Genomic DNA, 13,314 nt, shown 5'->3' with positions numbered 1-13,314 from the left:
TCAGGTAACTGTGTACTTTACCCCTGGATCTGTGTTCTACTGTACTCTCTGGGGTCCTGCCACTTACTGTGCTAGTTTTACTGTGGATTAACCTAAGATGCAGCACTTGTTGCACTTGGCTGAGTTAAATTCCATCTGTATTTCCGATTATATTCTCATCCAAATTGTTAACACAAATGACAAGCAACAGTGGACCCATCCCAGTCCCTGTAGCACACTGCTGGGCACAGGCCTCCAATCTGGAAAATAATCCACAATCACCTTCTGATTCTTAAAAGACTATTTTGTGTCCATTTGGCTAGCTCACTCTTGGATCCCATGTGATCTAACCTTCTGAGCAGCTTCCCATGCAGGATTTGTCAAAGGCTTCCTCCACCCCACCACCACCCTTGTCAGTTCTCTTGATTTTAAAAAGCACTCCAGTATAAATGGTGTGCATCCACAAGTAAAATTCTGTAAATGCAAGAGCATCTGAAATATTTTTTAAGTGCTGAAGTCATTAGCAGTAAAGGATGAAAGATAATATCAATATTTAGTTATTTTGCAGGATTACAAATAATACAGAGCACAAAAATAGTATCATGGGCCATTGTAGCTAATCTTCCATCTAGCTACATTTGCATAATTATTTTCCTTATCCCATTGCTTGTCCGGCCTCTTCATAAACTTGTCTATACTTCTCACTAAAATCACCTTCTAAGTAATCAAATTTATAACTATTATTAGATTTGATTCTATTTTAGGGTTCTCTAGACATGTTCTACACAGTTGGAAATGTTGCACTGTTTTTCAAAGCTCTTCATCATTTTAGAAGCTTCAGTTGGCTCTGAGAAAAGAAGCCCAGTCTGTTAATCCTTCCCTCATATGTACAGTATATTCCTGCATATTTGGTCACATCCTTAAAGTCATCTTTGCATCCTCTTCACTGCCTTGTTTGCCTTTTATATTAAATATGGATGAGAATATAGATGGCATTATAGTTGGTTTGAGAATTGGTGGTGTGGTGGACAGTGAAGAGGGATACAGCGGGATCTTGACCAATTTAACTTGGAAAGTGCAACGCAGTGCATTTTGAGAAGTTAAATCAAGACAGAATATAAAGTGGATGACAGGGCCATGGGGAGTACTGTAGAACAGGGATCTAGAGATCTTTCTTCCAAGCAGAAATAGTTGATTTGAACATCTTGACAAGGAGGAAGTAATTTAGTGTATTGTATGAGAGGATTGGACCCACTGTCATAGTTGCTTGGTGAAATAATCTAACCTTCCTTGTCCAAGGTTACATATGATGAATGTCCATTTTGGAATAAGTACAGAAAATGCCAGTGAATTATGTCTTAATGTAGTGGAATGGGAAGTATGTATATTCGATCATTTGGCTGATGTGATGAATTAATTCAATTATGAATTGTTAACTTGATATGTGTGTTCACGTAGACTACATTTGAGTAATTTTCCCTGACACCCTTTCGTTATTTTTTTTTAAACTTACTTTTTTAATTAGCATGCAGATATTCACCTCATTCTACTTTTTATCTAAATGCTCAGGTTTCAGAGTTCCAAGTCTGGAAAAATCTACTTGCACAGTGATATTAGGCTGCTGTTTTCCCGAAAATCAAGTGAAGTGGATGCTGGGATACCTTACGAGTTAAAGTCATTTACAGAAATGCCAAGAAATCCAAAATATTCACCACGAGTTTAGCACATCAATTTCAAGACTATCTATATTGGAATTCAGTAATTATTTATCTAGCAATTGGTTCTAACTATGGAGAAAGATTTTCAGTTCAGTGTTAAAACGCATGCTTTGTAATAAATATTAAAGATCTGTTTAAAGTGCAGTTTCCAATGGTGTCATTCTGTACATTTTGATTTTAAAAAGCACAGGAAACTTGCTTTAATGTAGGCTTGAAATAATATTTAATATACACTTTTGCTCTCAGTTGATGGAAATTTAATTCTTTAATCTCAGTATCAAAATCCCATTTTACTTTGAAACATTGATCTATTTATCTTAAATATCTTTCATTGCCTATATTAATAATTATTGTAATTATGTGTTCCCTGATTCATAAACTGTCAGGACCACAAAAGACACATTTGCAGTTTGGGAATAAATAATAATAGTTTGATTTAACTCTTTAATTTATAGGTCTTGTGCAAAAATCTTTACAATACTTAATGTACAATGTGAACGTTGCTGCTTCCAGATTTACTTTTGGGAAAACCTCTTTCCTTCTCCAAAGACTTAATTTTCTCCCTAAGAGGTTTATAAACCTCAAAGTTAATTTTGCTGCAAAAACTAATTTTAACTTGTTCTAATCTTCTCCCACTTAGAAATAATACTAACAAGGCCATTGGGAAGGGAAAAGGAAGGTGAGAAAAGCTGGTTGAATTGGCAATAGTTTAGACCTTTTTTCAATTTAATTTAAATTCTCCCATTTTACAATTATGTCCAACTTTTGACATTTGGCAATGGCAAAAGAGCTGTTCTCTGGATGGAAGCTGAAGTAGGAAATCTCTTCCTGTTATTTTTCCACAACCAGCTGGCAAATCCATGAGACAAAAGGGTGAACTCTGATTAGGTTTTTTTAATTTTTGGTTTCTTCCCCAATCAACAGAAGAATATCAAGCCTCTGCTTTCCCCTTGATGCCTCAACAGTTAAAATGTCCTTTTACTTGGCACACACAAATTGATTACAAATGCACTGTGATGTTTGGTGATAGTTAATGAACTTTTATATTTGCCAAAGTGTTTGAGAAAGGGTGAGTTTCTTCGATGTTCTGATAACTAACTCTTCATTCTGGAGTAAATGAAACTTTTTGTATGGGCAAACTGTAGATTAAAGAGTTAATTAAAATGTTTCCTAATGTTAATTTTACTTTTCCATTATGCACTGTGTAGTATTATATTCAGAAGGTACGCTTCAGAAAAGACATTAGTTTTTGTTCTTAATATTATCATTGTTGTTCAAACTCCTAAACCTACTAATCATATTGTTGAAACAGTTGTAGAAACATAAAGCAAAGTGAAGTAGATTGTATTTTTTGATGGAATAAACTGCTGTAAAAATACTGGTTTTGAATATTCTTTTAAACATGCATGCCAAATAAGATCTCGCTGTTCATTCTCTTTATATCTATTCTGTTTTCCCAAGAGCTAACTTCAAAGATTTTGTGCAAGACAGCAAGATGATGTCAGATTTGATCTCCAGCCTGTTAACTGATGTCAAAAAATTGACAATTGCCACTAAGCTGCAGAAATAAAATTTATGAACTTGTAACAATTCCAGCTGAAAATGTATAAGAACTGATAACATTGGAGGATGTGATGGTATTAGATTCCCTGTCCACAAAATCCTTAACTCAAAAGAAGATGAGCCCTATCAGATACAAGTATCTACAGGTACTCTCACTTTAAAAAGGTTATACTATATCCACCACCAAGGACCAGCTTATTTCCCTTTCTGGTCTCTGCAGTGAGGTCTAGCTGTCAATACCCAATGCTTGAGTGGTGATTTCTGCCTTCCTATCAAGGAGGAGATGCTTCTGGCTATTAAAGTAGTTTAAACACTTTTATTTTTAATGATACATGTTTAAAATTTAGACATTGTTATTAACACACATAGCAGATTTCTGATTTATGAAATTACAAAAAATATCTAAACTGCAAAGGATTTCCAAAAACAGGTACAATGCTTACAAGCTAAAATAACATACCAACAAGTTCCAGGCAAAAGTGTCGTCCATCACAGAAACCAAAGATGAGGAATGAATTCTAGTTCTTTTGGTGCAAAGTAATTTACACAGATGGTCTAAAACAGCAGTTCCCAACCATTTTTATGCCATGTACCCCTCTCATTAACCAAGGGTCTAAAAGCTTCTAGGGACACAGATCCCAGAACCTCACAATTAATGCTGTGAGAGCTTTTCTTCTGAGTATACAAAATATCCCAACCACTGATAGATCAACTATTCCTGTGACGATGTTTGATTCAAAGATTCAAAAAACTTTATTGTCATTCTAACCATTCATCAGCTCTGCAGGGCAGAATGAGAGCGTTTCTCAGGGGCAGTGCAATCATAACATAACAAATGCAACACTAAATAATAAACATAACAATAAATAGTAAAACACAACAGCCACATGTCAGTTAAAATCAGTTATAAGTGTCCAGTGCAAGTTAAAAGTGTCCAAAGCAGAGTCAGGTAGAGCAGCTATTTAGCAGTCTGACTGCCTATGGGAGGAAGCTGCTTAGTAGCCTTGTGGTTTTAGTTTTGATGCTCCTGTAACGTTTGCCTGATGGCAGAAGAACAAACAGTTCATGGAGAGGGTGTGAGGGGTCTTTAATGATGTACCGTGTCTTCTGGAGGCATCGACTCTGAAAGAGGTCTTGGACAGAAGGTAGGGAGACCTCAATAACCTTCTCTACTCCCCTAACCACCCTCTGCAAGGCTTTTTTGTCGACAGCACTGCAGCTGGAGTACCAGGTTGTGATGCAAAAGGTCAGCACACTCTCAACCACGCCTCTGTAGAATGTAGTTAAGATGTTAGTGGGGAGTGATGCTTGTTCAAGCTTCCTCAGAAAGTGCAATCTCTGCTGGGCCCGTTTCACAATCCCAGTGGTGTTCCTGGACCAGATGAGATTGTCTGAGATCTGCACCCCAAGGAACTTGATGTTTTCCGCTCTCTCCACTGTGGAGAGAGTGGAAAACATCACTCTCTAATCAACTAATGTGCAAAGTTACATTACCCCAGCTGTGTACTAAAAAAAACTTTCCTCTTAAATTTAGTTTAAACATTTCCCACCTCTCAACTTAAACTTGTGCCTCCAGTGTATGACATCCCCATCCTGGGAGAGAATTCTATCTATGACTCTCATAACTTTATGTATTTCTTTAGAGTCATAGAGTACAATAGCAAAGAAACAGCCGTTTGACCCACCTAGTCCATGCCAAACTTTTATTCTACTGCATCCCAATGACCCAAGACTGGACCATAGCTTTCTATATTCCTCCCACCTATGTAATTGTCCAAACTTTTCTTAAATGCTGCAATGGAGCCACTCCAAGAGGCTCTTTTGGGTCATTGTTCCAAAACTCCAGGGAAAATAATCCAAGTGTATCCACATTTCCTTTGAAAGGTAATACACTACAACCCTTCAAAACCTCCACATCATTCCTATTCAACACACACAAAGTGCTGGAGAAACTCAGCAAGTCAGCCAGGATCCATGGAAATTAACAAATAGGCAATGTTTTAGGCTGAGACACTTCCTGCAGGACTGGAAAGGAAGGGAGGAAATGCCAGAATTAAAAAAGTGGGTGGGGGAGGAAAGGAGGGTGGCTAGATGGTGATTGGTGGAGCCAGATGGGTGGGAAAGGTAAAGGGCTGTAGAAGAGTGAATCTAATATGAGAGGAGATTGGACCATAGGAGAAAAGGAAGGAAGAGGGGCACCAGGGGAGGTAGTAGGCAGGTGAGAAGAGGTAAGGGGCTAGAGTCAGGAATAGAAGAAGAGACGGGGAGGGTAAATTTTTACTAGAGGAGAAATCAATATTCATGTCATTAGGTTGGATTGAAATATAAGGTGTTACTCTTCCACCCTCAGGGTGGCTTCATCCTGGCACAAGAGGAGTCTATGATCCAACATGTCAGAATGGGAATTAAAATGTTTCTAATGTCATTCCTATAGTAGGGTGACCAAATCTACACACTGTGCTCCAAATATAAACCAACCAAAATTCTATATAGCTGGAGTATGATTTGCCAGATCTTAATCTCAATGTCCCAACCTCACCATCCACTTGTGTTACAACTTTCAGGAAGCTTTGAACTTTCATCCCTGTATCCCACTGCACATCAGTGATCCTAAGGGCCCTGCCACTCATTGCGTGCTTTCCTCTTGCTTTTAATTTTCAAAATAAAAGCAACATCTCATAATTGTACGGATTAATCTCCATCTACCATTTTCTGTCCAAAGTTCCATCTGACCTAAATCCTGCTGTATCCTTTGGCAACCTTCTTCACTAGCTATAGCCCCATGAATTTTCATGTTATCTGCCAATTTACGAATCAAACCACCCACATTTTCATCCATGCCAACCTCCGAGTATGCAGGCACAGAAGCATATTGTAGTTTGAAGGAGTGGCAATGAATGATTTCACATCTTTTCTGTGAATTCACCTGAGCTGTGGACATTTAAAATGAGGTGAAACACTATAATGAGGAAGAATGAAGAGGATTGTACAATGACACAGCCTTGCTTTTGACTCCAGGTGGACTGGGATTGGGTCAATGTGGACAACATTGTACGAGGATCATGACTTGTATGTCATTGTGATGCAGAGGATGGTAAGAATTTTATTGAAGGTGTTGGAGTTTAAAGAAAAAGTTTTCAATTGTGTAGGGTGTTGGTGAGAGTACACCTCGAGTACTGTGCACAATTTTGATCCCTTTAGAAAGGATATAGTAGCATTGGAGGCTGTCCAAAGGAGATATACCAGGCTAATTCCTGGAATGAGAACTATATACATCAAGAGGCTGAAAGGGTTAGATCTATATACTTTGTGTTTAGAAGAATGAGGGATAATCTTAACAACATTTCAAAGACACAGACGGGTACATGGATAGGAAATGTTGGGCTAAATGCAGGCAAATGGAATTAGCTTCAATGGATATCATCCAGTTGGGTCAAAACTCATCAGTACTCATGGCCTTCTACCTCACTGCATGGTATGGGAGGTGCACTCTGGTGGACAGGAAGGCTTTACAACGGGTAGTCAAAACTGCCCGGTGCATCACCCATACCAACCTACCTGCCATCAAGGAACTACACTATACACAGAAAGGTGCCAGCAATATCATAAAGGATCCCACCCACCTTGCTCATGAACTGTTCCTCCCATTTCCATCAGGGAGGAGGCTACATCACATCCATGCCAGGACCACCAGACTTAGATCAGCTTATTTTTTCCAAGGCTGATCAGCATCTCCACCCACTAACTTTATTCCACTGTCGCTGGAATTTAGAAGATTGAGGGGGGATCTGATTGAACCATATAAAATTCTAAAGGGATTGGACAGGCTAGATGCAGGAAGATTGTTCCCGATGTTGGGGAAGTCCAGAACGAAGGGTCACAGTTTGAGGATAAAGGGGAAGCCTTTTAAGACCAAGATTAGGAAAAACTTCTTCACACAGGGAGTGGTGAATCTGTGGAATTCTCTGCCACAGGAAACAGTTGAGGCCAGTTCATTGGCTAGATTTAAGAGGGAGTTAGATATGGCCCTTGTGGCTAAAGGGATCAGGGGGTACAGGGGGAAGGCTGGTACAGGGTTCTGAGTTGGATGATCAGCCATGATCATACTGAATGGCGGTGCAGGCTCGAAGGGCCGAATGGCCTACTCCTGCACCTATTTTCTATGTGTAAGGGGGTTATGTTTCTATGTTTCTAACCCACCCCACCACAACCTCCACCACCACTACTTAATAGTTTTCTATCAGTCACCATATGTACGGACTCTCCTGCACCTAGCATCACTTTATGTACATATAATCGATCTATGTATGTGTATATAAGCTTTCTTATATATTTATAATTGCTCTTTATCTTAGTTTGTTTTTATATGCTGCATCAGATCCAGAGTAACAATTACTTCATTCTCCTTTACGCTTGAGTACTGGAAATGACACTAAACATTAAATATATTAAACAAACAAAGGGTCTGTATCTGTGCTACATGATAGTATGATACTGCACAAGATCCTTAGAGGGCATGACAGGGTAGATAATGAGGTATTTTCCCTAAAGGGGAAATCATATATGAGGAGATAGAGTTAGTCATTTAATACCAAGGTATATGGAAATTTCTTAATGCAGAGGATAGTGAATCTCTGGAATTCTCTAACCCAGAGAACTGTGGAGCACAGTTCATTATGTGCATTTAAGATGGAGGCAGATAAATCTTTGAATTGATGGCAACATGAAATTGGAAGAGTTGATAAAACAAATGACAAAGAAAGCTGAGGGGCCGTGTAGCAGCCTCGTGTCCTCGTCCTTGAAAGAGTGCAGTCTAGACTCAGGATAAAAAACTGTAATATTGCAACAATTGATCTGTCGGATCATAGCCCAGTCTCTATGTCTCTAATCCTGGAAAGGAAAATGAGGAAAACACTATGGAGGCTAAACTCACATATACTCAATAACCCAAAAGTAATGGAGAGATTAAGGGGAGAAATCAAAGAATATCTAGACCTTAATGACACGGGAGAAACATCACCAGTGATCTTATGGGATACATTGAAAGCTGTACTGAGAGGGAAAATTATTTCCATTACCACTCACATGAAAAAAATCAATGCACAAAAATTAGCAGACCTTCAAGGAAAATTAAAACAACTTCAAGTTGTAGATAGCAACAAAAGTAATTCAAATCGAAAACAGGAAATTAGGAAATTGCAAAGTGAAATTGACGATATTTATACGTTGGAAACTCAAAGAAATTTTCTTTACCTGAGACAAAAGAATTATGAAGTAGGAGGTAAATCAGCTAGATTATTAGCATATAAATCACGAAAACAACAAGCAGACAATACAATTCATAAAATAAAGAATCCAAAGACAAAGCTTGTGGAGAGTACAATAGGGAAAATTCAAGAGAGTTTTGAAACATATTATCGAGAGCTGTACCCCCAACCCCAGGCCCCCAATGAGCCCTATATAGACAGTGTATTGAATTGTTTAGATCTACCTAAACTTACAGATTTACAAAATGAAAGTTTATTAGAACCAGTAACTGTCAAAGAACTGAACGTGGACATCTCTAGGTTAAAGGCTGGAAAGTCCCCGGGTTCTGACGGGTTTACCTCAGAGTGGTACAAGTCCCTGAAGACACAGTTAGCCCCATTACTACTTAACACTTTTAATTGGATCTTGCAGAGAGGAGAAACTCCACCTTCCTGGAGAGAAGTGATTATTTCAGTTATTCCTAAAGAGGGTAAAGATAAACTAGAATGTGGCAATTATCGGCCAATTAGTGTTCTTAATTTAGATTACAAACTATTTACATCTATATTAGCGCACAGATTGGAAAAGCTTTTACCTGGCCTAATCCACTTAGACCAGACTGGATTTATTCAACAAAGACAAACACAGGACAACATAAGGAGAACTCTGCACATATTAGAACAGGTTAATAAGAACGAGACAGAGACAATGGTAGTAGGATTGGACGCTGAGAAAGCTTTTGATTCGGTTAGTTGGGCATTCCTATACAGAGTGTTAGGAAGATTCGGCTTTCAAGAAAAGTTTATTAAAGTAATTCAGACTCTATATGACAGCCCTACAGCCCAAATTAAGATAAATGGGGACCTCTCTGACTCCTTCATATTAGAGAGAGGGACTAGACAGGGATGCCCAATTTCTCCTCTCCTTTTTGTGCTATATATTGAACCGCTTGCCCAACTAATAAGACAGAGCGAAATCGTAAAAGGTATCAAGGTGGCAGGGATTGAACAGAAAGTGGCGTTATTCGCAGATGATGTTTTGGTCTATCTGAGTGAACCAGAAAAATCATTTATAGGATTGTTTACACTGTTGGATGACTTTGGGAAAATATCAGGTTATAAAATAAATGTAAAGAAAACGCAGGTTATGTCCCTAAATTATACACCATCCAAAAAATTGCAGGATACATATGATCTTAAGTGGAAAGCTAAATCATTAAAGTATTTAGGAATAACCCTGCCGAAGGATCTTTCAACACTGTCACAGGTAAATTATGGGCCATTAATCTCAGAGATAAAAGCAGATATGCATAGATGGAATCTTATCCCCTTTTTAAGTTTAAATTCAAGGATAAATACTATAAAAATGAATATTCTTCCTCGGTTATTGTATCTTTTCCGTACTTTACCAGTGGAGGTGGATGATAATCAATTCAGGGAATGGGACAAATGGATTTCCCGCTTCATTTGGCAAGGAAAGAAACCTAGAATTCGATATAACACCTTACAGTTAGGGAAGGAAGGAGGAGGTATGGTTCTTCCTTGCCTGAGAAATTATTTTTATGCCTCACAGATAACCCCTCTGTTATATTGGTGTAATAGGGAATATAAGGCTAGATGGAAGGAAATAGAATTTGGATTAGTTGACAGTTTTCCTCTTCAGGCCTCAATAGCTGACAAAGGATTGATGGCCCAGTTGGAAAAATTTAAAAAACGCTTGGATAAATCTTACATTAAAAGTATGGCAGAAGGTGGTTAATTCAAGTGGAATTAATAACATGTTAAAACTCTTTAGATGGTGTGCATATGATACCGAATTCCTTCCCAACAGAGGAGATAAAAGATTTGAGCTATGGATAAAGAAAGGTCTTACAACCTACCTCTCATTTATAGATAAAAGAGTATTACAAAGTTTCCAAATCCTGCAGGACAAACATGGCCTAGAACATAATGACTTTTTTAGGTACCTTCAAGTACGAAACTATGTTAACCAGAGTTGTAGATATACAGACCTATCAAAAGTAGAATTAGAATTTTTCAAGATTCTGAATTCGGCTTGCAGTTCAATACCTAGTAAATCAGTTTCTCGATTATATAATGCACTCTCCCATGCTAAAAATGTAAATGCACTGTATACTAAAGAGAAGTGGGAGAAAGAAGCGGGGTTGGTACTTTCAGAGGAGGCTTGGGGGAAAATCTGCATCTTTCAATGGTCCTCGACTAATTCTTTGACTTGGAGAGAACATTGTTGGAAAAATATTATAAGATACTTCAAGACCCCATATGAGGAAAAATATAAAGATACAAATGTGATGTGTTGGAGAAGGTGCGGCTCCAAGGAGGCAAATCATTTTCATATTTTTTGGGATTGCCCTAAATTAAGTCTATTTTGGGAAGGTATTCATAGAACATTAGTTAAGGTACTTAGGTCCCAGATACCTCTGAACTTTGAGAGGCTCTATTTGGGGCATGTATTGTTTCTTGAACAGAAGGAAAATATAAAGTTGCTGCAGGCCCTCTTAGCGGCAAGTACGAAATCAATCACTAGAAAATGGCTAAATCCAATACCACCTACATTAGAAGATTGGTACGAAATTATCTTGGAAATATTTAAAATGGAAAAGTTGACTTACTCCCTGAGAACTCAAAAAGAAAAATTTTATCAAATCTGGAATAAATGGATTGAATATATAACCCCAATGCGAGCAGACTTTAGATGACTCTCCTAATGATTTATACTGCTCTTCTCATCAACACAGTAATATTGCTAACGTAAGCACCCCTAGTCTAAATGTTTGTTTTTTTCGTTTTCTTTTGAAAAATAGAGAATTAACACAAGTAAAGGGAAAGATTTGGGAAAGGGATAAAAAAATGAAAAAATTAAGTAAATAAGTACATAGGGATTGGATAATTATGTCTGCGGGCAGGAGCAAGCATCAACAAATTAGGATATAAACACCTACAATGGTTGATACATAGGCTTATATACAACATTTTGGACCAGTGGAAATGGTCCAGAAGGGTTATATGGAAACTATTATTACCATTTTTCTTAACAACTTATTCCATTACTTAGCCTAATAGGTTAGATTTACCACAGTACATAATTATCTATTTAAATGTTTATTTTCCTTTTATATCATCTCAATGTGTACTGAAGAATGTATAAATAATTGTAGTTTTATACATATAAAAAAATGGAAAAGGTTATATGTGTGAAAAAAGTACATGATATTTGTGAATTCCTTATCCAAATAAAAATAAAATTAAAAAAAAAGAAAGAGTGCAGTCTGTGGAGGACATCCACATCCACAAAGGGCTAAATCCTCAAGTTACTGCCAGTTCCACTGAGCAAAGTGGGCAAATTTCTATTGGTTTGTTTTCAGTTATACATCCTAAATTAGGACATTCTGTTTATCTAATGCTGGCAAAATAAAATAAAATTGACATAGTTACTGACCTCAGCTCATTAAAATCTTTGAATCGTATCGTAATTTCTGTCAAATTCCCATTATCTATCACCTCCTTAAGAACAAATATGGCTGAGGTAACAAGAACAATGGACACAAAAGGCTTCAGTCACCCATGAAATACTTAGAAGAAATTCTGGGCTTGGAAGAAACCAGAAAGATAAGGTGGAGCAATCTCATAGATAAATTTATAGTCTGGAAAGTTGTAAAATTTATGGAGTGTGGTGAGTTGAAGTAAACAGGATGGATATGTGGGATTTAGTACAGAAAAGATTACATTCAGTACTCTGAACAAACTTGATCTAGTGTCTATATAACATTTTGTTAGCATTGGCAAGTGTGATCTCATTTACTTCCATTGATTTATCTTGTATTCAATTATTTTCTAAAAATATTTCTTTTGCCAGTCATCTGACCTATGGATTTGAATTCATGAGTACTTATTAGGATTTATTGCTTTCTTCAATTTGATCTGTTTATTGTAATTTAGGTTACTATTTATTTATTCTAGGCTTTCAATTTTTCAGACTGTAACTTGGAAAGAGTGATAGCTTTTCCTGCTTAGACTGGAGAAGACGCTGAGATATTAGTCATGGTGTCACCAAACTGCTTTAACTATCAGCCTGGGCAAACAGGATCCCACCCATCTCCTGGCTCATATGGGTCATTATTCAGCAGGCAAGCTTAAACTTTGTTCAAAAAACAAACTGGATGCTATCCGTTCACTTGAAAATAAGTCATTTTTTGAATCCTATTTACAGACCTGAGGCAGCATAAAACTGCAGAAACATTCATTGCAATTGCATAAAGCCATTTTTTTGTTTTCAAAAATCTAAGAGGCTCTGCAGATGCTCGAAACCTAGAGTTATACACACAGAATGCTGGAGGAACTCAGCAGGTTCAGAAGCATTAATGGAGAGGAATAAACAGATGACATTTTGGCCAGGATCCTTCATTAGGACTGTCATGATGAAAGGTCTGAGCCTGAAATGTTGACTGTTTATTTTTCCCCATAGATGCTGCCTGACTTGCTGAGTTCTTCCAGCATTTAGTGTGCTATTCTAGTTTTACTTTTCTCATGATTAAGATTGGAACAAAACAACCAGCTTTACTCACATAATTTAATTATGTTATAACAGATTCTTCAGATTAAATCATTTGGATTGAATAAATCAAGGTATTGTGTTGAGTGGTTAATGTTTGTAATTTTAGTAGAATGACTATTTTAATTCTAAACATGTGCTACTTTTCGTTTCAGTTATTTTACGGTTGTGTAAGTTGTAATTGGCCCTGCAATTTGAAATCCACATGCTTTGTGGTAAACTTCTGTCAACGTGG

General features: G+C 37.3%; 1 protein-coding gene across 7 annotated transcripts in view; it reads left to right on the top strand.

Annotated features, from left to right (window-relative positions):
* The window catches only part of atosb (atos homolog b), a 126,267-nt gene extending 123,179 nt beyond the window's left edge, over nt 1–3,088 (top strand). For all 7 annotated transcript variants that reach the window (XM_072252476.1, XM_072252477.1, XM_072252471.1 and 4 more), the window contains one exon: nt 1,549–3,088. In XM_072252476.1, coding sequence (XP_072108577.1) covers nt 1,549–1,702 — 154 coding nt within the window. In that variant the 3' untranslated portion in view covers nt 1,703–3,088. The remainder of the gene's footprint in view (nt 1–1,548) is intronic.
* The last annotated feature ends 10,226 nt before the right edge of the window (nt 3,089–13,314 follow it).

Source organism: Mobula birostris, chromosome 3 (genome assembly GCF_030028105.1).
Source record: "Mobula birostris isolate sMobBir1 chromosome 3, sMobBir1.hap1, whole genome shotgun sequence".
In the NCBI taxonomy this organism is placed as follows: domain Eukaryota; kingdom Metazoa; phylum Chordata; class Chondrichthyes; order Myliobatiformes; family Myliobatidae; genus Mobula; species Mobula birostris.
The sequence above is the reverse complement of the archived record's forward strand: the minus strand, read 5'-3'. Positions and strand labels throughout refer to the sequence as shown.